We start from the raw sequence: 27,932 nt of genomic DNA on the forward strand, positions 1-27,932 counted from the left end.
TGGTCTGGCTATTTTTCAGCTTTGACGCTCACCTTTCTTCTCTTCCACTTCTTTCTTCAACAACACAAACATACACAATGGTCAAGAAAGCTGGTGTCTTAGGTGCCACCGGAAGTGTGGGCCAACGGTTTATTCTCTTATTATCTGAACATCCTGACTTTGAGATCCAGGCTTTGGGTGCCTCGTCCCGTTCCGCAGGAAGACGCTACGAGGACGCGGTCACCTGGAAGCAGACCTCGTTGTTACCAGAGTCTGCGAAGAACATCTTGGTTTCTGAGTGCTCTGCTGCCGCTTTTGCCGGGTGTGACATTGTCTTTTCCGGTTTGGACGCGGATTACGCGGGAGAGATCGAGAAGCAGTTCGTAGAGGCCGGCTTGGCAGTCGTTTCCAACGCGAAGAATTACAGAAGAAACGTGGACGTGCCGTTGATCGTGCCCATCGTCAACCCTGAACACGTGTCTGTGGTTGAAAAGAAGCTTACCGATGCACAGGCAAAGGGCGAAAAAAAGCCGGGCTACATCATCTGTATCTCGAATTGCTCCACGGCCGGTCTTGTGGCTCCATTAAAGCCGCTAGTTGAGAAGTTTGGGCCAATTGACATGTTAACTACCACCACGCTCCAGGCGATCTCCGGAGCTGGGTTTTCTCCGGGCATTCCCGGAATCGACATCTTGGACAACATCGTTCCATACATTAGCGGCGAAGAAGACAAGATGGAGTGGGAGACCAAGAAGATCTTGGGGGGTTTCAGTGCCGACGGGAGCGAGTTTGTGCCGTTGACCCACGAGCAGATGAAGGTCAGTGCCCAGTGCAACCGTGTCGCAGTTTCCGACGGCCACACCGAATGTATTTCCTTGAAGTTTGCCAACCGCCCGCCACCGTCGCTCGAACAAGTCAAGCAGTGCTTGAGAGACTATGTTTGTGATGCCGCCAAGCTTGGCTGCCACTCCGCCCCCAAGCAAACCATTCATGTTTTGGAACAGGCAGACAGACCACAGCCAAGATTGGACAGGGACAGAGATGCTGGGTACGGTGTTTCTGTGGGAAGAATCAGAGAGGATCCAGTTCTTGACTTTAAGATGGTTGTTTTGTCGCACAACACGATTATTGGTGCTGCTGGTGCGGGGATTTTGATTGCTGAGATTTTGCTTGCTAAGAAGTTGATCTAGAGAGGAGGTACGTGGCTTGGACTAGACTATTCTATATAATAATTCGTCATAAATACAAATAATGTGATTTGAGAAGTTGAGCCGTGGGATATATGTCCGTCATAGATTGATAATGACTTTATTAGAGGAAAAGGAGTTCGGGTGGATAATGAGTTAGACACCAGATGGTGTTACCATAGTTAGGTGATTTTTTGGTAGATCTCGGGGCCTAGGAGGATACTTTATCCAAGGCAGGGCTTAGAAAGCAACCGTTAAGTCAAATTCTCATAACAAAAGTATTAGCCTGGGAAAGAACTAGACCGAGAAAACATAATTGACTAAATTGGAAGTGTATAATTCCTCAAAAGAGAACTAGATGGGTAATACATGGAATAGCCAGCCGCAAAAATTGATTACAGAAAGGAAATGACTCCGTCAATATTGGTCAGCAAAAGCTTGGAATTTTTTTTTCATGGAAATGCCCCTGGCCAATTATCTAACTATTTTCTCTTCTTCGCCTTCAACTTATCCTCAAACACAATATACCCATTGTTGACTCCCCTTTTTACTAACAACTCAGTGACAAGCTTTCCGTGCGGCCCCTGGACAGTCACTTCCGTCAACTTTGGATTATGGGTGCACGGGCCGATGGTCGTGGAACCCGAACACTTTACACGCAACTCTTCCGCAAATGCTTCTGGCTTGATGTAAAACTCCTCAAAGTTGGAGATACGCGTGATGATCTTGCGCCCAATCTTCATCTCGGTGATGATATGGACCTTCGGCACGGGACCGCGCCCCGTTGGCACTTCAGTTGCGTCCTGGCCTGGTTTCACAATCTTGTGAAGTTCGGTGAAGTTTTTGACAAACGCGGGGAAAACCTTTTCCCTTCCAAGAGAGCCACGGGGCAAGCCGGAAATCAAGCAGATATGGCCATCTGGAATGATATTCTTGGGGTTTTTAGGGTCCACAAGCTGCTGCTTTGCGATAAACTGATTCAAACATGCCTTTAATTCGGTCGCAGTATACAAAACAGAGAATGGCATATCGATAATGGAGAAAAATTCCTTGGATTTGTGGGTCGGTTTGTATAAAAGCATCGTCCGGAGCTCGTTCTTCTGCACTGCCGGAGCAGTGGCCCCTGCTTTCTTCACCTTGTATGTCACAAAATTTTTAACGGTTTCATTCTCTTTTCCAACAACACTCACAACTGTCACATCGTCTCCCTTACCCTTCAATTTGAGGAAGCCAAGTTTCTCCATTGCCTTAAGATACTTTGCGGACTTTTTCCAAGTTGTGCGCTTGATGTTGGCAACGCTGGCGTCCACATCTGGCATGTTTTTGAGCACGTGGTTGGCCATGAAGTTGGACGAGCTGAGCGGAACTGGGATGATTTCCATGTGGAGCGACTGGAGAAGCGCTCGCTGGAAGATGTGATCCACATCTTCAGGGGTGATGGAACTCTCATAGGGTCCGCCTTCTAAATTTGTTTCAATGGCTTTAGAATTGGTTTCTTCACTATTGGATTCGATGGAGGTTTTGGAGTTTTCGTCCACGGACTCTACATTCTTGTCGCCCTTTTCTTCAGTGCTCGAATCAATGTCTTTGGCATCTTTCTCAGCGTTTTCAATTGGAATCTCTCCACTCAACCCCACAGCTGGAGGAACCTTATCATCCTTGCAGAGTCGGCACAATTCGTCTCCAATGTGGTGAATCACATCCACTGCCACACCGACCCTTCCAACGACTTTGTCAAATTGCGGCAAGTTAAGGTTGCACGTGCCCACAGCCATCGGAACGGTCGGATTTTCGGTATCGGCAATCGCCACCACAGCGCCCTTGGTAGCCCTGTGGTCGAAAGGCGGCACCGTACCCGGTAGCATCAAGTCCGCACCGTTACCCACATAGACCTTGATCACATGGGGATGAGTGAGCACAATTGGCAAGATGAACGGGCAATTCCAGAGCGTGTATATACTGGGCATGATCTGTGAGTCCTTTGTCTTGAACCATGTAGGCGTCAGCGTCTCGTCGGTGTAGATAGTGCCGGTGTGGCCAAGCTCGGATTTGAAGGCGGCCTGCTTGGTGACGGCAGGAAGGATCTGCTTTTCCGTCTCGGCACTGATATCAGCTTGCGGGATCCCGTAAGTCACGCAGATAGATGCCAAAAGCTTGCGCCTTTCGGATGACTTGAGATTCGCCGAAGCTTTCACCTGGGAGGTTAGTCACGACACAAGGACGCTAGGATAGAAGAGGCCATGGGATATGATGGTACTCAAGAGGGTAGCACCATGGGCTCAATCGAATACACATACGTTTGGATCTTTTTTAAACATTATATAGAAAAAAGATAGAAAGAGGTAAAGTGATATTGAGGCAACTTTTTCATGCATGTGCTTGTTTCGTGGCAAGGCGCCGCACAGAATTTTCCACATTAGTTAACATCCTGTAAAACTATAGAAAGTATTTAAAGCTTTGCACTTTTATGTAGGTTAAAAGATACGCAAAGGTTTAAGATCTCTACAATATATCCCAGATTTGTATGATGAGTATTAGGCCGTTTTTAAGCAATGAGGTATACTCTTGTTTTTGGCCGTGCAGCCAGGTTTGAGACAAAAAAGGCCAGTTGTAGGAAGGAGAGCTCTTGATTCATTCAGAGAGCTCTAACTCTACGGACTAAAAAATTATCCAAATCAGGCGAATAAAAACTAGTAGGTATCAAATCCTTTTTGGCACTATGGACAAGCCAAAGGAGAGAGCAATAATCGAGAACTCTTGACTTTCCTATGGCCAGCGGGGACCCAAAAGTTGTTAAACTCTAGTAGAATAACCACTTTGGTTGAGCCTAAATGTATATAGAGGAGTATTATTCACATTTTAAGCTACAAGGAAAATTTATTAACATTCATCATCAAAAACGCCTACCTGGTGCTGTGCATTTTGAACCTGCGAGTTTGTCACCTGAGCTTCGAATCTTCATCCCCACAACTCAGTAAAATATAAACGTACTAAATTTACTATGTGCTAGAGTTGAAAACTTGGTAATACTTAAATCTATATAACTATGGTGTAGCCCGCATAGCACATATTAGGACCCTTTCGAGTCTGAGGAACCTAAGCCAATGCATGAAAACGTCTGACTCTCTCGCGGCGCATACAAAATCGCCAGCGCGTAAAGCAAAAGCAAAACATAAACCCGCCAGGTCTGTGATAGAAAGCGCGGAAGTTCTGTTCTGTCAACTTTATACGTTCTATTATTTGAAATATAGACGTAGTGTCGCTTCACAATTATACTTCTACGAATCACCATCTCGGATCACTATCGCATCATCACTGCCGTTGAGGCCCACTAATATACCACAGAGCTGCATCCAATCCACCACCATAAAGGACGATCTTCCAGCATTTGATTCTTTTATCTTACATCTCCCCCTTCCATTTCCTTTTGTAAGGTATCTCGCACCAATTCGTGTACCACAGCTGCTATCCTTACCAATTGATACAACAGACCAACCAAACCACCACTAACAGAAGCTACACACCTTCTCATCTATTGAACTCTGATTCTCAAGCTCACTGCCGATTGCACAGATTCAACTTACAAATTAGCACTAGTATCGTCCCTTAAACCCCCTACAATACTTCACCCCCATGTCATTCAAAACCGTCTTGGAAAAGACCTTGCCCACCGTGGACTGTACGGTCCTTAGCTGGTGCCCGACGATGGACCTTCTCGTGGTTTCGGTTAACGCCATCATTCTCTGGGTGTACCGTCTCAATGGTCAGAGGGTCTACGCGATCAACGCTCAGTCGCGGGTCACGGGTCTCGCGTGGCAGCGTGGCGGAAAGGCATTTGCGCTCTCGACCGCGGACGGAAACTGCCGGCTTTACGACTCAAACACAGGCAAGTTAGTGGCAGTTGTGCATCGTGCAAATACACAGAAGTTTACATTTGCACGCTGGAGCGCAGGTGCCGTGCCTCCTACCAACCCTTTCGCCGCGATGTTTGCAATGGACTGTACAAAATCCTTTCCGAAGCTCATGCCTGACCCCAGCGCCGACACGGATATTCTCTTTGTGGGGCTCTCCCATACCCTTGATGCCACACTCTACGGACTATTTACCGTGCCTGGTGTCGCAGCTGTGGATGCTTCCACTCAAATCACCGACCTAGTTTCACCAAAGAGCCACTTTCTCTTTTCCCATACGGAAAGTAACTTGGAAGTCCGTGAGCTCGATATGTCATTTCTCACAAGGTTTGAATCTCTACCGGAAATTACGCTCACAAGTGCGCGGATTCTTGCGGCGCTCGCGTTTCTCGGAGACAGCGCGCGCGGTGCAGTCGCAGAGACGCGCGCCCTCGCAGATTCTCAGCGCCACAACCTAGAAGCCCTAGAGGGGCTCATCGCGAGGGATCACTCTGCGGTAATATTCTGCGACACAACATCTGCTGGAGAAGCCGCAACTGCCTGCTTGTATGACATGTTACTCACAGGAATGATGTCGCCCGGGCTCCGCACGTGGCTCGATGAGCTCGGCGACCGCGGAATCAAAAAGCAGGCACGCACGGCCAACCTGGGCTATGACAGTCTCCGACGTTCGTCGTTCAACCACCTCATCCCCGCCTTGGAGCTTCTTGTGGCGTTACTCTCGCGGCTCCACGGCTACGCGCAGTGGGAGGACCGCTCCGACTTCTTTGGAATCAGACCGGCGGATGTCAAGAAGTGTATTAACACCTCTGGCGTGTTGCTTCAGCGTGTCCACGCCTTTGTATGGGGACTCAACGAGGAGCAGCGCTTGTTCAACGTCTTTCTGGAGTGGCTCGCTTGCGTGGCCAGCGAGTTGGGCGACGAAACCCGGGGGTTTACGGGCAAGACTAGCGACGTATCCCGCTACATTAGGTATCATGTGAGTCCGAAAAGCGACTTTAGTGAGAGCTTTGAGGCAGAGGTGTTGGTCCTAGAGGGTTCCTGTCTGGTGATCTTTGACAGCATCAAGACAGCCATAAAGGCACAGATCCGGTTGCATGAACCCGTGGTGCTCACTCAGTGGAACGAACAAAAGGTAAAAATCGTGGTCAACGGATCCTGGGTATACGTTGCGGTATATGAAAATACAAAATTGGCCATTTTCCGATTCGAAAGCCTTACAGAGATTTCCAGAAGTGCTGTACGGTTTGACAATCTCTTAGCATGGGAGTTTGCCGGTGTAACTGAGGCGGTTGTGCTTGCAGAGGAAGGAACTCGAATGATTTCTGCTATCGACTACACAGCTTTGGCCTATACACTTTCTACGCCAGATTCTGATACACAGGACATTGATTTTACCTCGGTTCCGCGGTTGAGACAGCGAATCTTTGGAGATGGCTTCCAGCCAAAGTTTCTCGCGGTGAACGGGGCCGAAGGGCGCAGAATAGGCTGTGTGGTTTCCGAAGAGAGGCAGAAAATAATCATATTTGACTTGGATGATGAGGATGCGGACGATGGGGGTGAGGACGTTACTGCTGATTGAGTCTGATACAATAGTGATAGAAAGCTTCGCTATTCGAAGTAATTGCTTAAACGAGAGGTTGTATAGTTGACTAAGCTGCTTAATTTCCAATAATTCCCATTTTTTAGTCTTCGGTGTCTGATATTTTTAGCATTCGCATTATTACATTTCCTGCTCTTTATTGAGTTTCCACATCACAACCGACGGCAAGACGAGCTCATTGGTCTTCTGAGCCCTGCTATCCTCCCCCAATACCTCCCCAAACGCGTACTGCTTTCTGGTAAACCCAGTGTACCGGTTCTTTATCTTCCTGAGCAACCTTTCAGCCGGGAATAGTGAGTTCCCTTGCTTAATATACCTTTCCATGTTGAACAGCTTGTAGTTTTGCTCAGTTTTGACCAAGGCCTCGAGATGGCGCAAGTTTTCTAAGGACATGTTCATGAAGTCATTGTTGAAGAATGCCTGGAGCGCCTCGATCTTCCTGGCTGTGATGTTTTTAATGCGTACGTTGGCGACCGGGTGGCCCAACTGGTGAGGCGGGACCTCGGCCTGGAACGGGAGAAGCGCCTTCTTATAGTGCGTGATCAAGCTTGTGGTATGGCAAACCAGCTTGTACAACGCTTCAATCTGCGAGATATCTAGCCGAACAAGGGGAGATTCCACCACTGATGGTTCCGTAAGTGGGATAGTTGTTGGGGGAGGGCAGGCTGTGTCGGAGGAGATGTTAAAGCTCTCAGAGAGCACGAGGGCCTCTATGTTGTGGATACTGAACGCATAGCGCTGCTGGAAGTCCCTTTTCTGAGCCTCTAACGAGGTACGGTACGTTTTTTGGTATTCTTGGCTCTTACTGTGCCTTTCGGCCAAGTGAATCTGCGGCCACCGGTAGACCAAATCATCCACATCGGTGCTCCCTACCCGTGTGGACGTGAAGTGCTTCAACCACGGCGGTCGATCTCTATAGTTGTCTGGTTTTGCACCTTGTTTGTACGCTAACTCGATAAGCGTTTCAAGCGGACTGACGTCGAGCCGCAATGCCCTGTCTAGAAGGGTGGTGTGGGTGTCGATGGCCTCGAAATTCCGTTTTGTGAGTGGCTGTTTGAACGAGTGTTTTGCATACTTTCGGAGGTATGACACAGCTTTGTGGTCGAGTGGTAGTTGACTCGTTTTTCTCACGATGGTTCGGAATGCGCGGATTGGATAGCTCATGGTGCGACTTCAATGTGTATAACCGGAGGTGAGGTGATTGTGAAAAGTTAAGTACCCGAAGTGCATGCAGGTCACGTCAAACGGATATATGCAGGTTGATCGTACCAGGAGGTTGCTGAATATTTATTTTTCGAAAATGATTATAAGCAATATTCAATTATTTTCGGATTGGTAGTTTTCGTACGTATTGGATTAGATCCACTGTTTATATTATTACCACGGGCCAAGGCTGAATTCTAAAGGTAGTCCAATTTGCGCAGGGCCCACTACGTTAATCGTGTCTCGGCTTCTCGGATTTGTCTTTGTTATCAAGTTATGCGGTCGAGCGTTAGTCGTTAAAATCCCATATATATCGGGGACATGTTTTCCTTTTTGAGCTTCTTCCTATTATTCACTTGCGTCAATTGCAAAGAACTGGAGTCTACTGATCGATGTCCATGCCAGAATTGGTGTCTTATTGATTTGTACCCCTGTCTAACGTTCCTAGATGAAGGCCAGAATCTTTTATTGAGCTTGAGTGTCCTCCTATCTTGCTTCTTAGGAGTACCACTTCCCGAAGTTATCCGTTCTGAGAATCTACTCTACATAACCCTTCGTAAGTAGGTGCTTACTTCAGTACTTTTTCGTTTAGTCTGTTCCCCATCAATGGCTAGCTCATAAACTTTTTCCTAGACTCAAGCTCTGCCCCAAAAAAAAAAAAAACATCACTTATTAACCATTCTAGTTTGATTTACGGGGCTTTAACTCCTCTTGAATGTTAAATCGTATAACTCTGATATATACTTTCCTTCAACTTTGCTCTGGCCTATCCTTTCGAATGCATGAAACTGACATATCAGCTAGGAGGACTCTCTTGGCGCAGGCCCTCGTATCCTAAGTATTGTTTCGTTAAACCGTTTCATTAGAGTATACCATTATTTCAATTGAAACACTTCATTTTGGATTATACGACAATCTATTCGGAATAAGCTGGTTTGGATTATTTCTAAATCCTACAATTAAAGAACTTCTATCTCTTAGCTTTCCATGATAGACTCAGCTCTATACAGGACGCTCATTGCGCAGTACTTAAAAACACTGGCAGAGCTCTATCACCAACTCGCTTTCTTAACCAAACATATACCCACAATGGATCTCTCCTTACAGTACATTTTAATCCACCTGAACCAGAGCGGGCAGTTGAGAGTGGTGTTCATGTTGTACTGGATCCTCATCTTGATGTTGACCATCTTTGTGCTTCTCTACTTCAACCGCTTGATGGGCTGCCTCGTGACGTATATGCTCGACGTGGTGGTATGGCGTATGTACCGTGTTAAAATTTCGGTCCAATCGGTCAAGGTGTCGTTTCTCGGCGGAAAGGTGCTGTTCCGGAACCTCACCGTCGTGACCCAGGACGGCATCTTGTGCCTTACGAGGGGCTCGGTCAAGTGGCGCTATTGGTTGGTGCGCACCCGTGATTCCGAATATAGCAATACCATCAACCATCGCAGCCCTAGAAAGAAGAACGCGCTTCCCAGTCGCTTTGTTGTGGAAGTCGACGGGCTTGAAGTCTTTGTGTTCAATCGCTCCATGGCCTTTGAGGCCGCCTTGGACATGGTCAGCGAAGACAGCAGCGAATCGTTTGAAGTCAGCTCACAAACGCCATTGATAAAGGTATCACCCTTAGCAAAACACTTGCGCAGTCTTCCAATCGAAGTTTTGGTAAAGAAGGGGGCCATCATTTTCGGAAACCACACCACTCCGACGCTTCTTACACTTTCCTTCCTCACAGCGGATGGAGACATTGATATAGCGACAGCCAATTCGCCTCTGGATCTCTACCGTTTTGTCTTCAGCTACAAGCTTCACACTTTCGATGCGTTCATGAAGACCAACCCTACATATAATTCCGAACCGCTTCACGAAAAAGCGAACGCCATCCACAGCGCCACGGTCAGACGAAACATCAAGATGAAACGTGCGCTTCGCAGCTTCTTCCGGCTAACGCCGGTGCGGGCGTTGTTTCTCCGTGCTTCCGTCCAGCCAGCACCGGGCCAGAAGTGGAGGGGCTTGCGGCAGTACATGGAGATGGGGGACTATACCCCAGGCCAGGATATACCCGCGGGTAGGGCAGACGAGTACGCAAAGGTGTCGAACTTGGTAACCGCAGAGATGTGTGAGGTGGTGTATTATTATGATATACCGGGACCTGGACCCTTTGGCCACGCCAATGGTCTAGAGGATCAGGGGAGTGGTTTTGCCCAGATGAGCGACGAGGCTAGTAGCCAGGCGAATCGCCCAGCCCAGGAAAATGTCTCCGATAAAACCAATCCCTCAGCCCAGGCTAGTCATCCTGGCCCGGCCTTCGGCACGGACCTGGACCCCCTTACCGGAATCGATATCATCCTCTCCCGCGCCACCGTCAACTACGGTCCCTGGGCTAACAAGCAACGTGCCGCCCTTCAATCCATGCTTCTCCCCACAGTCTGCCGCGATACTCAGCTCACCACACCCCTCATGCGCACATACTCTGGCTTCAAGATCTTCATGGAGGTGCACGATGAGCTCATCTTCCGTGTACCGTTTCGTGAACCCAGTAAAGAGCGCGCGAACGTGCGCGATGATGTATCAGCCTCCCCTTCACGTCCATTTGGCTGGATCGAGCTTAAGGTGGATGAGTTTTCCACCATGACCTTCGACACCAGCTATATCCCAACCGCTTCCGGCTGGGCGAACCGCTTCCAGGTAACCCTCAGTGAGCCTGAGCTCCGTACGAGCATCAATCATGACATTCTCTTTAAAGCTGATAAGCACTTGGTCACCGGGGATTGCGGGTATCCCTTAGCGTGGAACGGAGATGTTAAATGGTCCTTCACTAACGAATCTCACAACGCGGAGATCTTTGTGCTCCGCGAGCACGTAGCACTCCTCAGCGACATGAGTTCCGATTTTGCTGGTGGTGACCCTGTCTCGTACGAAATGTTCCGACCGTTTGTGTACGAGCTTCGCTGGGCGATAGTCAACGGCTACGGCATATATATGAACGTGAATGACGGGAATATTATCAACAATCCGCTTGATTTTGGAGACAACTGTTTCTTACTCTTTGCTGGATCTTCCATAACCCTCGATGCGGTGCTTCCGATGGACCAGGTGTATGCAAAGTCGACAACCATTGAGTACGATATACATACGCCCATGTTTGACTTGCGTTTGCTCACGCCGCCGTGGAACACGATCAACGGGTTTTTGGGCGATAATAAAGTCGCTAGGGCGCACAACTTTGGCATTTCCGGATCTTACACGTACCACTCAGCCGTGGAGATCAACATGGTGGACACAATTGTGATTGCGTTTTGCGGAGATGAGGTCACGTTGGTTTGCTATGGCTTTTTGGTGCGGTACTTTATGATCATCATGGAGAACTATTTTGGTGCGTCGACACATTTCAAGACGCTTCAGGAATATCATACGAGTATGGCAGCGAGGCCTGAAAGCGGAGGTCCCGGAAACTTGCCCAAGGACTTGCCTGGAGCCCCTGTGGTACCACCTGCGGTGCCACCTGTGGCGCTACGCGTCGAAAACGAAATCGACGTCTGGTTCTCTTTCTCTGTCAACCGTGGTAGTATTGTCCTCCCCAGCTTTATATACAACTGCGCGTCCCATGTCGCCCTCCGCTTCGATTCCCTTGATATTGACATCCGCTTCACCAACTACTACATGGATCTCCAGGCAGACTTTTCCCCCATCACCTCGCACTTCGTCCAGTGCGACCCGCTCGCTATTTTTGCCATGATCAACGAACTGTTCCACCCAGAAATGACTATCGCTGGCGCCGCCATCCATGCCCATCGGATGTTTGGCCTTCCTCCACTAGAACCCACCTACTTCTGCAAGTGGGACTTTGATTTCGGTGCCATTGCGATCGATTCTCGTCCTAGCTTCTTTAAGGGGTTGCTTGACTCCGTAGCGGCCGTGGCCTTTGGCTACGAGGACTCGGAGAACTCGCTAGTGTTGGACCTTGCCACCATCCACGACATGACATATGTCTCTTTTAACTGCCCCAAGGCGGAGATTTCTCTTGCAGACCCTGAGGGTAATGGTGCCGTTGTTGTTTCCCTCCAGCCGCTTGCCTTCACCTTCAACGATATCGCTAACGCGCGCTACTCTGACTTGGTGGACCTCCAGGTTCCTGCAATTGCTGTCAAAGTTATTGATGCTACTGGAAACATCATAGGAGGCCTCGAAACATCTATCCACTTGAGCAACTTCTGCCAGAAACGAGAGTTTGAGAAAACTCGAGATCTTCAGCAACAGCACGTCCGACTCCACGACGGGCCGTTCCATCGCTGTCCGTTTGTGTTGGCAGAGATGTACCGCGACGAGGGGTACAACGCGGCATATGGGTCGATTGTGCCTTCGGTTTCGTTTCCAGAGCTTAGCATTCCGCTTAACGAAGAGACGAGTGACGATTTTCTTGATGAGGCGTTAGAGGGAATCTCTGGTGCAGCCTCTGGCGCGCCTTCAGTTACTTCCGGTGAAACATCAGACGAATCTTTTTCCGGCCAATCCTTCTTCCCAAAGACGCACATGTTCGGCTCGAACCTCCCGCCAATCAATGACTACCTCGACTACGACTTCTCCCCTGCTGCGAAACCCGACCCAGCTTATGAATATGATAGTGTGGTGGTAAACCTTGGGGCGGTGCTGGGCTTTATATCTATTTCGTCCCTTCCCATGCTCCTCAACCTTGTTAAAGCCTTTGAGGTCCATGACATCGAGTCCGTCATGGATAACCTCCAGATTGATGTGATTAAGCGACTCCAGAGCTTCTTGAAAGTAAATTCCTCTGTCAAAAATACTCGTTTCATTACATCGCTGGTGCTGCTTCGCCTTGGCGAGTTTACTTTCCCAACCATGGCTGAGGCGCTAGCTTCACCTAATGGTGAGGGGGTCTACATCTTTCTTGAAAACCCATCCCTTGTCTCGTCTTTTAAGACCATTAGGATTCCAGACAAGCCGATGGGCGCGCCTGACAGCATGGCAAGCGAGTTTACCTGTGCCGTGCATTTGAAGGAGGTTTTGGTCGAAATTCAGGGCTCGGACGAATGGTCCAAGGCGGTAGCTTTGCGTGTGGCAGATCTTGAGCTTTGGTGTGACAAAACAGCGGGCATAATTGATCCTGGTGAGGTCTGGAGAGACGAAGCCTCAGTCGGACTGGAAACCTCCGGGCTAAACTTCCAGCTGAACTCCAGGCTGGGCAATGCCTTTAGGCGAACTATCCGCCCCAGTCCTTCTCGTAATCCCTCCATCGCTGCGTCCATCAGACTCCGCACATGTAAACTCCTGCTTGTGTCGCATCGGATGAAGTGGTTGGGAAGCTTCCTCCACGCCCTTATGGGAGACCTCTCGGCGCTCCAGCGTGAGGCAGGGCGCGCATTGCGGAGCTCCAACGACCGCGAGGTGGAGCTTCTCCTGAAGGTGGCGGCGGCCAGTCGTGCAGTTGTACACGACTCTGCGGTTATCACAAAGCCAGCCTACATAATCCGTGTTTCCAAGGACCATGTGCGCTCTAACGACAGCTGGCGCGTGATTACGCGCTTGCGCCACGTATTGCATACATTACCGCGCACGTGGCATGCCACCGTCAACCAGTCACTCCAGGAAAATACCTGGATTCCGCCGCCAGACGTTGCCGCGCGGGTGTTGGAGATCTTTGCAGACTGGCGTAGCTGGGAGTTTGTGGATATCAACAACAGTTATGTATTTTCGCACGTGTTTCCAACGGTGTTTACCAGAAAGGTCTCTGAAACTCTTGACTGGCGGGTAAGCACGTCGGTGGAGGACTTTGCTATCCGGATGGTGTCGGAAAACGCCGAGGATGACTTTGTGAATCTTGGATACTGGGACATGTATACGACGGGTGAGATGAAGGATATGATCGAGGTGAGCGTGGAGATGAAGTTGGAGTCGTACCGGAGTAAGGTCAGTACGATGTTGGTTGTGGTGAGGGAGTTGATTGAGGAGATAGCGAAAGCTGGAACCGATGGATCGAGAGTTGAACCGGATAAATCAAAAACGGTTCCAGAGACAGATAATATAAAGGTGACCCCCGAGGTACTGGGCCCTTTGGAGGTGCCTTTGGCGTCTGTATCGTCTCCGTCTCGGCCCCTTTCTCTTTCTTTCACTTGCCTTGTCGATAACTGCGAACAATACCTCGATCTAGGAAGTGGCCTAGCCGTTCTCTCAGCCACCACGCGCGGCTGGTCTATCAATTCTCAGGCCCGGATTGAACCACTCACCTCTCCCATAACTCTCTCCATGAAGGTGGATTCTACGGACGTAGGTCTTTTATACGGTGGCTTGCGGATGTTTTCCTCCAAGGTGACCGACACTACGCTTGTGGTTGCGAACGTCGGTCCGCTCATTGGAGGGTCGAGGCTAGTTGATATCGAGATGATGGACGTGGATTTGTCAAGCGACAGTGGAGTGGGCCCGTTTCTCCAATTGATTACGGAATTGCTCGAGGCCGAAAGGGAGGTGATTATGTCTTTTATGAGTGAGAAGGTAGAACCGTCAGACCTCCCTTCAGAGTCAACGCTCGCGTCGAAGTCATCACAGCTCATCCCAGCGACGTCAAAACGTGCGCCAGAAGCCCTCGCTTCCCTTTTGGTTAACCTCGGGATCATCGATTTCACCTCACGGATTCGTCACTTTAACTCGAAGGTCAAAATGGTGTCACACCTGGGCCAGGTTTACGTATCTGACGCTGCGCTCAAAGTGAGACTCGACCAGGAAACCGTGGCGGTCAGTTCTAGGTTTAAAGTTTTGGTAATTGGCCTCCTCTCAGCAGAAACTACCGTCTGGCGGTCAGAAAATAAGGACTTTGAAACCTTAGCCAGTGTGGCGATCGCGGAAACGGTATCGCTTCGCGTTTTGCTCCAGTCGGGCGCGTTTGAAGTCTTCTTCCCGCACCCGACGGTGCTAGGCGAATCGTTATTTTCAATCCAGTCCGATGCGGTTGCATTGAAAGGCCAGACTGAAGTGATAAGAGAGACGATCAAGGCATTTGGAGGGAATCATGGTAACACAAACCCTGGGAAACATGGTAGCACCGTTCTTTTTAACATCCACGCAGTCCACAACCACATTGGAATCACTACAAAGTCGCTGGATCAACGTGTGAAGCTCGAGGTCTCTAGGATTAATCTCCAGGCAAGCAATGGCAGTCACACCACCAAGAGTCTCGTCCCGGTGTACGGCAGTCTCAGCCTTGCGGCTAAATTGTTTGCCTCCTCCCAGACAGTTCTCGATATGGGCTTCCATCTTCGGGTGTTGAATCCGGTGCAGAGCAGTGAGTCAGCGCTCCAGACGCTCCAGGTAGAGAGCGAACACTGCCGGGTGTTCCTCTCCCCCATAATTGTTGCTTTGTTCGTGGAGATGGGCGGAAGCATGGCGGCGCTCGTCCCCAAACCAGCGGAGGAACCAGCCAGCTCTTTCGCTGAAAGCGGCTCCGATTTCATGGCGATAGAAACCATCATGAGCTTTTACGCCATCCAGATCTTGTGCTACAACTTTTGTTTTGGCTGGTCGTTCGGTGACGCAGCGGAGATGGCATATCCTGGGATCAATTTCGGGTGCGAGCGGGTGTTTGCTGTCACTGAGAAAGGCTTGGGGAAACTCACGCTCATGAAGGCGTATGTGTCTGTCGCCCGAGGGTCCCATAGTGACGATTTCTACCCAATCCTGGCGGAGCTAGATGCCCTAAACCGGGCGTTTCTTCCGAAGGTGCAGGTGGTGGTGGTGCGGACGAAGGACGGAATTGGCAGAGATATCAATATCCGGGTTACTGGCGAGAAATTAGACGTGAAGTTTTCGTCAACTTCCATCAGGTTGGTTGAAAATTTGCTTAAATCGATAGCACTAGTCACGGATTTGGTCACTGACCTCTTGCCAAAACCAGCACCGATGCCAATTCGCTCCGAAGAGGTAGACTACATGGAGGCGTTGGGATCGAAGTTTACGTCGATTCAGTGCATGATGAGCTTTGCGGGAGGCACGTTCTTGTTGTATGTTCCACTGGACGAGCAAACAGCACCGACGCTTTCGTTGCAATCACCGCCGGTGAAGATCTTGTTGCTGTATAACAAGGTGAGCGGAGGGATAAAGAAGCATGTTGTGAATTTGCAGGTGTTGGCGTCGTCTTCGGATAACACAGTGTATTCGTCTTGCGTTCCGGTGTTGATGGATATCTATCGGAATGCCATAGAGATGGTAAAGATGGAGCTGATTACCAAACTACCGGAGGGTGAATTGGTCGCAAAGCAGACGGTAAAGCCCCATGAATCGATCAAGGAGGTCGACAAACGCTCAGACCCAAAAAAGGAAACGTCAGAGAAGGCAAACGGCAACCATGGAGACTCAAATAGTACTACGAGGGGAGCCTCTAAGAGTTCCTCTAGAGAGACGTTAGGGTATAAGTCTGGATCCACCCAGACAAGCAATGGCTCAGGGAATGGCCACATCCAAAATATTCCGCCGGAACCTTTGCAGCCAATCTCTAATACTCCACGCCCAATACCCGCGCCTCTAGACTCCTCTGAATTTTCTGGCCCTCTGGGCACTTCCTCGGTGGACAGTGTTTCTGGGCTCCCAGACACTAGAAATCCAAATCCTGATGACCGAAATTCCACGCAGAGTCAGATTATCCGCCTTCTCAAAGACACGGATTTCCATCTCGGCGTCCGCATCGCTTCGCAACGCCTCTCACTCAGCTGTGAACCGACAGCCAAGGTGGAAGCAATTGTTGGGATTGGCCTTATTAATCTCGAGGTCATGAACTCTCCCGACGGCGCACAATTGGGCGGATCGGTCAAGATCAACGCGCTCACTGCGTCGCTCCAGCACATCTTCTCGCGCCAGGTGAGTGCTCTTATCTCCGTCGACCAACTCAGTTTGACGTCTCTCATGGGCCTCAGGATTCAGAGCTTCGCCACTGCTGGGAGCCTCTCGGCCGTCCGCACCTATGTAAACTTTAAGCAACTCCAGGACGTGCACCTCTTTGTGGATATCTGGATGCCAGTCACTCCAAACGGCCCACCCAAGACCGTGTCGCGCACACTTGCACTGCGCTTCCGCGAGGTCAGCGCTACCCAGACGTTTCCCTGGGTGGTCAACTTTGTCATAATGGATGTGCTGGTCGAGGTGGATCTCGGGCAGTCTCTTGGAATCGTAACGCTTTTGCTCGATCAATTCTGGCTTGTTTCTCGACGCAAGGTCGACTGGTCACAGAGCATGAAACTTGGGGTTCAGTCTGTTTCGTTGGCATCGAAGGGCCGTCTCAGTGGAGGGGTTGTTTTAAAGGACATTGGCGTCCATTCGGCAATCTCGTGGACACTTGGGACAGAGATTCTCGATATTCCGTTGGTGAAACTCTCCGTTAGCTTGGGCTCATTGCAGGTGAAAACTGCCTTCGATTACCACTCGTTTTTGATAGCAAACGTGGAAAACCTTTCTATCCACGTGTTCAACCAACGGAGCGGAATGATGGACGATAGACTCGCAGTCGTGGGTAATTGTGATACGATTGAGGCCTATGTTACGGCTTTAGCAGCCTCGAACCTTCTTGATATCACGAATACTCTTCAGCAAATCGTCAGTGACTCCAAAACCTCTTACTCCGAGGTGTTGCGCGATTCTGCGAGCGCCCCCATGGAGGAAGAGATAGCCAAACCTGAAGGCCCCCTGATCTTCCGTCTCAAGACTGTCTTTGCGGTGTCGGTGCACCAATTGGTGCTCCAGGTATATCCCAGCAGCTTGCTCGACCCCCAGGTGCTTGTAGTGAAGCTCGCCGACTCCAATGCGTTGTTCAAGCAAGTGTTCTATGAGAACCGGATGAAGGACACGTTGACGTTGCGGGTTCTGGATGTGTCTGTAGCGGTTTCCAGCTTCAAGAAACAGCGTCCGGAGGACGATATCAACCGGTTGAGCGTTTCTGAGTTTGTTAAACACTCGCGGGGGGCTCAAGGCGGGACGATTTTTGTGTTCCCCGCGGTCGAAGTGGCCATGACCACGTTCCAGACGCCGGAGAGTAATAGAGTGGGGTATCTATTCAGAAGTGTGTTTGACGGGAAGGTGGACGTCCGGTGGAACCTTGGGTCAGTGAACTTTATCCGGGAAATGGGGGCGGTACACTATAAGGCGATTGAGTCGAGAATGGCAAGGGATTACACCACAAACTTTGATTCTAAGGATCTGAGTTTGTCTAGAGATGAGAGTTTTATACCGGCCCCAACGACTACCGATCCAGACCTCCCTTTGCCTACCTCCACCCTGGACCGGGTCAAATATGTCTACGAAGCGCTTGAGCCGCCAATCATTAACTCGCCACAGTTGAAGGAGTTGGGTAATGCCACGCCGCCGTTGGAGTGGTTTGGGGTCCACAGGGGCGAGTTTCCAAGTGTCACGCACCGTGTAATCATTGTGGCGTTACAGAAGATCGTGGCCGAGGCCGAGGCGAGGTACACAAAGACGCTAGGGAAGGCATAAGATATGTTGGTAGTTTTATCTAAGTATGTAAGCCGAACGCGTAGAGAAATCGTGAGTACAGCTACACATGACGGCTGTGGCATGATCTCTGGCGATTCTCTCGTAGGCATATGTCGGCCCTTTTTGGTTCAAGATTCTTGCTGTCTCTGTACCAAGTGGTTTATGAGTATACACCTTGGCTTATAATTTACTAGTGATTGATATTGATATCAATTGGGTACTTTGTATTTCCCTTGTATCACTTGTCTGAGCAGGATACACGTATATTTCCATGTTATGGCTAACCTCAACATTTACCAGTTCGGGCTGCAGAGTTATATAATCATATCTGATTTTTGGGTTGCTTATATCTGTTGATTTCTGTCCGTGTTAGCCGTGGAGTGCGGTCTGGCTAGGCCTAAAACGATCATACAATGTGCCTTTCGTTTGACTTGTAATTCTATGCCGAATCAGTGAAAATATTACCTTCCAGCAGACACCTCCATCACTATTGGTTTCAGGCTCTTTTAATTTATTATATACCATAAACATTTTATTGCATGCTTAAACCGCCTCTTGAGAACTTTCACGCTTTGAGCTCGCGAACAACACGAAATACCCCCAAAAGGGTCACCATGAGCACGGGCCCACACAACGGCATGTACACGGCAAACTTATGTTCATCTGGAAAGTACATCTGCTGAACCATATTCTCTTCAAAGAAGGCTGTATTGGACGCCACAAGGGCTTCCGCAGCCCAGCGGCTGGCCTGGACCCAGTCGCCACCCTTGACGGCACGCAAACTGTGCTCAACAGCACTGATAGCGTTCTGCATGTGAACCAACGTGACCTTCGGGATGGAGATGCTGTCGAGCTTCTCCACGAGCTTTAAGAGTGAGAACATGTTAGCGACCGACTGATGCAAGTTTTGGTGAATGGCAGTGCGGGTCAAGATGTCGATGCGGATCTTCGGGGCTAACGGAGTCTTTGGGGCGCCGAGTAGCTGGAGCAAAGACGACGCAAAAGTTTCCATAATGGGGATCAATTCCTCGGTGGGCAACGTGGAGCTGGCACTGATATTTTTGTTAAGTACTTTGACGGCACCCCAGCGGGGAACAATAAAGGTATTGGTGGTGGAGTCTTGAATACGGAATGGCTTGTCTTTGGCAGGGATGTAGACGATAAAGTTGAGCGTCTGTTTTGCGGTGGCAGCGTCCAAATTCCAGTCACCGTAGTTGACAAAGGTGGAAAGATCTGCTTCAGTCAAGAGGTAGCAATCGCAGGAGGGGTTGTACGCAGGGTAGCTGACAAGCTTGGAGTAGTACTGGATTTGAGAGTCGACGGTAAAATTGGCAAACGGCTGCAACTCTTGCAAAAAGTTCTTCATGTACCTGTTCCACGTCTCTTGAATGTCCCATGCAACTGGCTGACCGCCCTCGTACAACAAGGAAAAAGTCAAGTGGTACGACGGCGCGTACGGAACTACATTCATGTCGGCCCTCTCCCCAATATGGCCAAACTTTTCCAATTCAGAGCGGAATAAATCATGAACCACCACCTTCAGAATGAGCTCCGTCACCTTCTTTTCCGCGATTACATCGTCAGACAAGTACACATCCACGTGGCGGCTGTAGGGCGAAATGTAGATGGACTCGCCCTTTTGTACTCGCTTCAACGTGATGCTATAATCGGTCGCACCGCCTCTCCCGCGTTTTAAAACCACGTTCCACGGCAAGCCAGCGGGATAAATCGCCTGGATTTCCTGGTTGATCATGCTTTGCGCCTCGCTGACAGTAGTCTGCTGGGCGTTGCTGAGGTCGATGTACACCGGCACTTCGAACCGGAGTTCCCGCTCCAACCGTTTCTGCAAGCTATGCACTTGAGAAGCTGGTAACTCGGCCCTGTGAACCAGTGTGGTGATGTACCAGAGTGGAAGTCCGAAAAGGAACACTACAAGCACAAACGCCGCCACGATTTGTCGCCGGAGCGCCTTCTCCCGCGGTGTCTCTGGCTTCGGGCCAGAAGAAGCGGCCGGCATTTTCTTTGGCCAAGCAATCGGTTCGGAGCTTTGTTTGCCAAAGAGTAGGTTTTCCATTGTTGGTGGGGGGAAGGTCAACATATGGGGAAGCGCACAGAGTTGTGTTTATACTGATAAAGTAGGGCCGAGGTAGTGCGCGCGTCAGTCACGGGATGAGATAACACGTCATGAGTCGAATGAAACAATGGCACGGGTAAGTGTATTTGGTAGAAAGCGATTTTGGGCCTTCTGGTTTAACCAGAAAGCTACTCAGGTAAAAAACTTAGTCCTAGTACTTGGTGCTTATTGAGGGTGCGTAGAAGGTGAGGTGGAAAGTAAAGAGAAGAAAGACTTATGCACCGCCACCATGCACCGCCACTAAACAGAGTAAGGTTGGGCATCTGGATAAAATAACTAGCCTCCACGGTCAAGAAATAAGCCAGACTTCGTGGACTTGAAATTATTCAGGTTTATTTTAGTATTTATTATCCCCGGGGGGACTTTTAGTTGGTAGTCTTTTATGAAAGGGTATGAGTCAATATACACTACATCCATATCTGATTGAAACAGACACTGTCAAAAGGTTGTGACAATGAACAGTGTCCCAACATATTGGATACGATGTAATCTAGCCTAACAAGTAACCTCTAACTTTCTGTAGTGGATATAGAATATTGAGCAATCGAGTGTCATTAGCTTCTTCTGGCGATGGCTCTGGTTGCCAATGCAACGCCACTTACTCGAGACGTAACACATCATCCGGCACACAGGATCTGGCGGTGGGGCACAGGACAATGGGGTCTCACTTTATGCTATACGGGTAATTGAACCTGAAAACCCTCACTTGGCAGTTGGAAAGTATAGTATTAGATTTGTTTAATTCGGGACCGGAGCCCGTGGAGTCTTCTCCGCATTCGCCTTAAGGCATACGCGTACTTCTCCAATTTATTGACTATGGAGCGCTTCCCCGAGATTTGTGATCAAGCACCGTTCCATCTACCTAACGAATCTTATTGTGACGAGATGGTAACTCTCCAAGAGTGTGGTAGCCCTGAGGTTCGCCAGGATTCACGACTTTATTTCTCCCTACAGCATTATGTTTAGGCATTTAATACGGTCAGCCCATACATAGAACATGACGAGGGAGACACATACATCAGGGGTCCAACAATCATTTAGCTTTAATTGAAGGTTAGATGCATATATTGTGAGCCTGATACGACCAAGCCTAAGCCTCTTGGTACTGAGAAGAAGCTCACTGCAGGGAGCAGTGGACTCTTTGTAACTAGCCTGATTTTGGTAGATGCATTTCGGCTCGGTCATCCACACATTCACATTCCTAAACTTGATCGGTCAAGGGCTCCGGAGGAGGCCGTGTATTACCAGTTTTTGGTGGCTACACAGCCTCTTCTTTCAGAGGGGGGGGGTAATATTCTGCTACCCCTAAACGGGCCAAACTCTTCCCTTCGTAACATGAATATTAAGCCTTTCTGCGTACGAACAGTAAAACCAGGGCCGGGGGAGAACTACATAGGAAAACCTGAACGTGCATGCCTCGCCTCACAGATGCTTCTTTGTATATTTGATGCACGCGTCGGGTTTTGGTAATATTTGGCCCGTTAAAGAGGCCGAGAGTGTAATCATATATCCCATGCATGTCTTGACAATGTGGTAAGGGTAGACCACTGGACTACGAATGGTGTAGAGATATTCCAGTGGACAACTAGACAACGCTGTACATCTGATCTAGAACCCATGCGTGTGGTCATTACCTTGCAAGAGTCACAAGTCACCAAATGTCACAAGTGCTCTAATATTCAACATTGGTTACTGACAGTAACTCTCATCACTCTCTTGTCTGAACTCAGAAAGGAGATATCATGGCAACGCGTTCTCGAAATGTCTCTTTTAGGTATAATTCTTTTGCCGTACCCTAGTCATGCAGAATGCATATATGAACTGCATGCAGCAACATGAAAGTCGACCTCTAAACTGATTGATCGAGTGGAGACCAAAATTGTGCGGGCAAAGTCACCTGAAGGAAGAAGAAGCAACTTCCCATAGATATTTTTTATTTCCCAAAAGTTAGATCATGTCTAGCACCAGGGAGTTTTTTTTTTCTCTTTGTGCTACTAGTCGCGAAGAGGGCATAATATCTGCGTATGTAAAGCATGTAGTTGGCGTACGATATATGTAGTGCCCGCAAATCCTCTTACCGCATCTTGGAAGATCTGGCGGTCTAGGCTCTGTAATCTGTGCTAAATGAGGCACTGGGCTAGATCTAAACGCAGGACCCCAGCCCGCATCCCATCATACTCCCCATCAAATAGCTAGGTGTTGGGTGGCATAATACTGGAATTCCCCTTATCCGGAGTACGATGTTATAGCCTCATTTCTTCTGGAAAAGTAGCAACCCTACAGAGCTGGTGATCTACTAGCTGGAAGTCTCGCGTAATTGGGCACTCTTCACGCACGACAGAATCTTAAATACCACCGTCCACCACTTAAATATCACACTTATCCAGGGTAAGCACTCCCCTGATTTCCAAATCTAGTGTTGCAGGGCCAAATGATCCCTGCCAATAGTGAAGTGCTAGTGTGATCTAGGCTCTGGGAAGCTCCGTTGCATGTCGGCCCTCACAGGTGACGCACAGCCGAGACTACGAAACGAGGCACAGAGGCATGAGCACCGTTGACGCAGCTCTGGTCGCATATGCGCCTCAGCTAGGACTTGGAGGCAAGTGACTAAGTCCCCGTAAATCGTGAAGAAATGGGTTACAGTGGGCGAAAACAATCGCGCCAGGCTTTTCATTATCATTGCCCTTTTTCCACGCTTCCCCGTCATTTCACGCCAGTATATGTCAATAAACCCTATTCCCACCAGATGAGCATAACCAGATCGTTATCCAACATGCGGAAGTCCAGAAAGAACTCTGCCAGCGACAAGGCTGAGTTGACTCCCACAATTCCCTCCTTCCACAGATCGAATTCCGAGTTCTCCAGCATCAATACTAGTGTAGCACAGATTATCGACTTGTACTACACCAACCCTAGTCCAGAGGTGACGGTGTCCCACCAGTTTGCGCCGACGGTATACTGGGACGTACCAAAGTTGATGCTCTACTTGACACAATACTTGATGGAACAAGGTCAAGTAGTGGAAGGGTTGTTTCGTGTGAATGGGTCGATCAAGCGAATTCGAATTTTGGCGGCCAAGATTACCAGCAACTACCAGGAGCTCACTCGCACCGATTATGCGGGATTCAAGACGCTATTGTTCACATACACCCCGGAAGAGCAGCAGGACAAGTTTAATATCCACGATGTGGCACACTTTTTCAAAAAGATCTTGATTGAGATGAATTCCAGCGGCACCAATGCCATCATCTCTGCGGGGTTGAACAACGACATCCAGCAAGTGTTGAATTCTCAGGAGAACAAAGCGTTACTCAAATCGTACGCTGCCCTCTTTCAGGCTGCCAACCTCCCAGTGTCTCTCTCAACACTTTCTGTACATCACGTAAATGCAAGCATTGTTAGCGTCATGTCCCCAGCTTCCAGAATCACGACCAATATCTCTGCCATGGATTCCATTCCCAATGCCGAATCCATTGCCACCACCGCTACCGAATCCATCGTGCCGACCGTTTCTGCGGATCAAGACTCCAGTTTAGCCAGGACTCCCGGATTTGCCGTGTCGGAATACGGTGCCAGTATGGAGGAAGACCGCTTGGACGAAATGGCCCGAGTGTTCACCCAGAAGGTTGCGCAATTCACGTTCGACAACTCAGACGGCAAGAAGTTGTCCACATTGTTCCTTATGTTGGACTTCCTCAGTCAATTGGCGACGCACCACGAAACAACTAAAATGACGGCTTTGAATTTGAGCATGATCTTTGCCAACAGTATGGTCCAATCGTCCACCTTGAGCAAGCTGGAAATTAACTTGCACAACTACTTGGTGTACGCCTTGATCACAAACTACGACTGTTTCTTAAGCGAATTAGTTGCGTTGGAAGGTGTCAGAGCCACTCCGCAATTGAACCTTTCCACGACTGATCTCAACAAGGAGGACTATGAAGAGGATGATAATTCCATTATGGAAAGCCCGACAAAACTTTCGTATATGGCTGTCTATAAAAATGACCCGGTGCCGGTCTTGGGAGAATTGGCGAAGTCGGTTAAAGTATCAACTTTACCAGAAATTGTCCCTGAGGCTCCTGCCATAGCTCCGGTAGCTGAGTTAAAGAGAAGCAAGTCCAAAAAACGGAAGAACAGCAGATTATCGAGGATCTTCTTTGGTAACTCCATCCCCGTAACAAAACACTCCCCCGTGGTGGTTTCTTCCCCCGTCAAATCGGTCCACGATCCGCCGGCCAAAAAGCCTGATGTCATTAAACGCGCTGTTACTGTCAACTCACAGCTTAATAAAGAAACGACATTGCCTGTGGCTGGAAAGGCCTCCATCTCTGGGTTTGTTTCTCCAGTGCAATCCCAACGCGTCTCGACTGGCTTTAAGAGAACCTTTACCCAAAAATTGAAGAGGATATTTGCATAACCATGATCAGTTACGATTTTATGATGTTATACTTTTTCTCTTTCTCTGGGCTTATAGTTTTAAAAAACCCGCGTTGTCTTAATCGTGGGCTTCAATTTATGGTAATGGTTTTGGGTTCGTCGCTGGCCTCCAATAGCGAGGTTATGTCTGTATTATGAATTTTGTTCGAAAGGAAAGACTGTAAGCCAGTAAACTCTAACACTCTCCCCTCAGAAGGGCTCTGGAAAAGTGCTTTTCGAAGGCTGGCCTACCTTTCAAAGGCTTTTGGTTGTGCTTTACACCAGTAGGAAATATTATGGAGGCCTCACCGCCCACCAATGGTGCTATAACTGTTGACCTTACCATTGTAGCTTGTTGCACATCTTTCCTGTTGATGGTCTACTATATAATGGGGCAAAAAGCTTGATGATATAGTACGAGACACTACTCCCCGGGTAATAGCTAATGCTCAAAAGCAACCCAGTTTTCTATGGCTATTCACGCTTCGTATGGGGTCCCCTCGCAACAAGATTTCGCTGTATGCAAAGCTGGTATTGAGATCAATGGCCCTAAACACTAATCGGAGTCATCAGACCCCTATCTCTTCGTACGTCGCCATAACTATTTGGAAATAAATTGTTTTACTCGACAGCATTCTAAGTCAAGGCATAGACTTGCCGCTCCGCTCAATCTCACGCGGAGTGTTGCTTCTCGCTCGTGCAAAAACCAAATCGGGAATGCAGCCTAATGCGGTATATTTCTTTTGACCAATAACCGTCTCGTTTTTGTTACATAGTAATCCAGTACGTCTTAGCAAAAAATTCGAACGTCTACTATGTGAGCGCCGACGCCTAGTACCGATACAGCGCTTCGAAGGTTGATCAAAACAAGCACCCTTTATCATACGCAGGTCTCCGGGTTCAGTGTTGGAATATTAAATTATCACCACATTCACATATATAAAGATGTTCGCCAGATCATTAGCATTGAGCACTTTGAAGCCAATCACCGGCCGTCGTTTCCTTCAGACCTCGTTGCCGACCTTGACCAACAGTTTGGCCACCGCTGGTACCCCATCCGCCGTCTGGCCTAAGGGGTTCAGAGTCCCAAGACAGAGGACTTGGGAAGAAGACCGTGAGTCCGCCTTGGAGAAGGCCACCAAGTGGTTCTTGTTGTCTGAGATGTTGAGGGGTATGTACATTACCTTGGAAATGTTCTTCAGGGCACCATACACCATCTATTACCCGTTCGAAAAAGGTCCAATCTCCCCAAGATTCAGAGGTGAGCATGCTTTAAGAAGATACCCATCCGGCGAAGAGAGATGTATCGCGTGTAAGTTATGTGAGGCCGTCTGTCCAGCCCAGGCCATCACCATCGAGGCCGAAGAGCGTGTCGACGGCTCCAGAAGAACCTACAAGTACGATATCGACATGACCAAGTGTATCTACTGCGGGTACTGTCAGGAATCCTGTCCAGTCGACGCCATTGTCGAAACCCCAAACGCAGAGTTCTCCACTGAGACCAGAGAAGAGTTGTTGTACAACAAGGAAAAGTTGTTAGCTAACGGTGACAAGTGGGAACAGGAGGTCCAATACGCGTTGGATGCCGATGCTCCATACCGTTAAACCGTCCCCTACCCCCTATTTAAACCGCATCCAGCGTGACTCTCACCGTTGCATGTGCTGGAAACATTTCCCCCCAGCACGCCTCTTTCTTTCTAGAACTCTGCTTCTAATCATGTGTCGTATCCTCCCATATTCTCCCTGGCTCTCAAAAATGTGGGGTTCCTTCCGAGTATTAATATTTGCACATATTATTTATTTCCTTTATGTATCTTTCAAGTAATGTTATTTTTTAAGCATTCAAATGTAGCAAGAAACCTTAGGTGAAGCAAACACCCTTTGTTCTTCTGTTATCTTTATACGTTGTATGAACAGCATTTTCATTACACTTAATCGCCTTCTCCATACTCTACACATTCTTTACTCTCCATCGAACAGACCATACTCTTCAAGTTACTTTCTCCAGTTGATCCCTTCTACTGTCTTCTCTGGACTTTTGAGTCGGGTCTATTGCTCTTCTATAGTAATAAGATATAGGCTTCTCTCAGGACACATCCGCCAAGTTCCATACATAGTGGCCCTATAGACCATATGGTAAACCCTTCTACTATCCTGCCGCGTTGTCTAGACGTCACACATGCGCATTAATGCACGCATCAAACCGTCAACACCTATATTTAGCAATCCACCGTAGTAATTATTTCATTTTGTGATTCCTCTAGATCAGTTTAAACTGGGCTTATTTGCCTGGAGGGTTCCCCTGTTTTTCTTTTTCTCTCCTCGGCCCGCCTTTCGCGCACACCTAACCCTCAATTTAGACGCTAAGTCACAGAAAAATAAAAATCGCAAGCTAACGATCCACCACCAGAGATGTTCCCATACCCAGCCATGACCAATCGAACTGTGTCCCCTCGGAGGTTCCGAAACACCAAGAACCTTTCGTTGAAACTTGGCAGTGAGAGTCCTGATATTCCTGTTGCCACTGCGACGGCCGCGACCACTTTTACTTCAGTGGCCAATCCCCATCCGGCTGATTCCTCTAGCTCTGTTGCCAATCATATCCCCACTAATAGCCCCGTTGATATCACCATTTCTAGCGTTTCTATTGCTGGCTCTGTTTCTCCCTTTTATCCCTCTTTAGCCCCAACGATACCGGTGCCAACTCCCACACGGAACCATTTTATTGTGCCAACCCCCACACGGAACACATTTAGCAGCCAAACCCCTACCCGCAATACGTTTCCCATTCTTACCCCTGCTCATGACACACCTAACGCTCCACCCGCATGCGACACATTTCAGGTCAAAAATCTGAGCCTTTACGGAAACCCGCGGCCGGCGCCGCTCACACGCAAAACAACCTTAACGCTATCAATCCCGAAGCTGGGCGAGAAGGAACCCGAGACGATGCTTCCTAAGTCTGCACCCTCCACGATGGACTCCGCGCCCCCTCTCAGCGTGTTAAC

General features: G+C 48.9%; 9 protein-coding genes across 9 annotated transcripts; 6 read left to right on the forward strand and 3 right to left on the reverse strand.

The window, feature by feature from the left end:
* The first annotated feature begins 61 nt into the window (after positions 1 to 61).
* HOM2 (aspartate-semialdehyde dehydrogenase) lies at positions 62 to 1,213 on the forward strand. The gene has a single exon (XM_019127766.1). It carries the CDS (start codon positions 78 to 80, stop codon positions 1,167 to 1,169), a length of 1,092 nt encoding a protein of 363 aa, XP_018988488.1. The 5' UTR covers positions 62 to 77; the 3' UTR covers positions 1,170 to 1,213.
* A 41-nt stretch (positions 1,214 to 1,254) lies between these two features.
* On the reverse strand, positions 1,255 to 3,459 carry BABINDRAFT_159606 (uncharacterized protein). Its single transcript, XM_019127767.1, has one exon. The coding sequence runs from the start codon at positions 3,131 to 3,133 to the stop codon at positions 1,649 to 1,651; it is 1,485 nt and encodes a 494-aa protein (XP_018988489.1). The 5' UTR covers positions 3,134 to 3,459; the 3' UTR covers positions 1,255 to 1,648.
* A 1,340-nt stretch (positions 3,460 to 4,799) lies between these two features.
* BABINDRAFT_30785 (anaphase promoting complex subunit 4) lies at positions 4,800 to 5,072 on the forward strand (the record flags this gene model as incomplete). Its single annotated transcript, XM_019131504.1, has 1 exon — positions 4,800 to 5,072. A coding segment is annotated over one exon (273 nt), but the record flags the coding sequence as incomplete, so codon positions are not given.
* A 1,728-nt stretch (positions 5,073 to 6,800) lies between these two features.
* BABINDRAFT_6020 (uncharacterized protein) lies at positions 6,801 to 7,844 on the reverse strand (the record flags this gene model as incomplete). Its single annotated transcript, XM_019132341.1, has 1 exon — positions 6,801 to 7,844. The coding sequence occupies one exon, from the start codon at positions 7,842 to 7,844 to the stop codon at positions 6,801 to 6,803; it is 1,044 nt and encodes a 347-aa protein (XP_018988491.1).
* A 1,106-nt stretch (positions 7,845 to 8,950) lies between these two features.
* BABINDRAFT_159609 (uncharacterized protein) lies at positions 8,951 to 18,404 on the forward strand. The gene has a single exon (XM_019127768.1). It carries the CDS (start codon positions 8,973 to 8,975, stop codon positions 18,369 to 18,371), a length of 9,399 nt encoding a protein of 3,132 aa, XP_018988492.1. The 5' UTR covers positions 8,951 to 8,972; the 3' UTR covers positions 18,372 to 18,404.
* Positions 18,405 to 18,936: 532 nt separating this feature from the next.
* BABINDRAFT_31717 (uncharacterized protein) lies at positions 18,937 to 20,388 on the reverse strand (the record flags this gene model as incomplete). Its single annotated transcript, XM_019131557.1, has 1 exon — positions 18,937 to 20,388. The coding sequence occupies one exon, from the start codon at positions 20,386 to 20,388 to the stop codon at positions 18,937 to 18,939; it is 1,452 nt and encodes a 483-aa protein (XP_018988493.1).
* A 2,535-nt stretch (positions 20,389 to 22,923) lies between these two features.
* BABINDRAFT_159611 (uncharacterized protein) lies at positions 22,924 to 25,103 on the forward strand. The gene has a single exon (XM_019127769.1). The coding sequence runs from the start codon at positions 23,279 to 23,281 to the stop codon at positions 24,923 to 24,925; it is 1,647 nt and encodes a 548-aa protein (XP_018988494.1). The 5' UTR covers positions 22,924 to 23,278; the 3' UTR covers positions 24,926 to 25,103.
* A 652-nt stretch (positions 25,104 to 25,755) lies between these two features.
* BABINDRAFT_159612 (uncharacterized protein) lies at positions 25,756 to 26,683 on the forward strand. Its single transcript, XM_019127770.1, has one exon. It carries the CDS (start codon positions 25,870 to 25,872, stop codon positions 26,527 to 26,529), a length of 660 nt encoding a protein of 219 aa, XP_018988495.1. The 5' UTR covers positions 25,756 to 25,869; the 3' UTR covers positions 26,530 to 26,683.
* Positions 26,684 to 26,769: 86 nt separating this feature from the next.
* Positions 26,770 to 27,194, forward strand: BABINDRAFT_81744 (uncharacterized protein). Its single transcript, XM_019132747.1, has one exon. It carries the CDS (start codon positions 26,834 to 26,836, stop codon positions 27,050 to 27,052), a length of 219 nt encoding a protein of 72 aa, XP_018988496.1. The 5' UTR covers positions 26,770 to 26,833; the 3' UTR covers positions 27,053 to 27,194.
* The last annotated feature ends 738 nt before the right edge of the window (positions 27,195 to 27,932 follow it).

This window comes from Babjeviella inositovora, assembly GCF_001661335.1.
Source record: "Babjeviella inositovora NRRL Y-12698 unplaced genomic scaffold BABINscaffold_1, whole genome shotgun sequence".
Lineage (NCBI taxonomy): Eukaryota > Fungi > Ascomycota > Pichiomycetes > Serinales > Babjeviella > Babjeviella inositovora.

Excerpts from the sequence above, each read along its gene's own strand:
- HOM2 (XM_019127766.1), top strand. The coding sequence starts at position 78 with ATGGTCAAGAAAGCTGGTGTCTTAGGTGCCACCGGAAGTGTGGGCCAA.
- BABINDRAFT_159606 (XM_019127767.1), bottom strand. The coding sequence starts at position 3,133 with ATGCCCAGTATATACACGCTCTGGAATTGCCCGTTCATCTTGCCAATT.
- BABINDRAFT_159609 (XM_019127768.1), top strand. The coding sequence starts at position 8,973 with ATGGATCTCTCCTTACAGTACATTTTAATCCACCTGAACCAGAGCGGG.
- BABINDRAFT_159611 (XM_019127769.1), top strand. The coding sequence starts at position 23,279 with ATGCGGAAGTCCAGAAAGAACTCTGCCAGCGACAAGGCTGAGTTGACT.
- BABINDRAFT_159612 (XM_019127770.1), top strand. The coding sequence starts at position 25,870 with ATGTTCGCCAGATCATTAGCATTGAGCACTTTGAAGCCAATCACCGGC.
- BABINDRAFT_81744 (XM_019132747.1), top strand. The coding sequence starts at position 26,834 with ATGAACAGCATTTTCATTACACTTAATCGCCTTCTCCATACTCTACAC.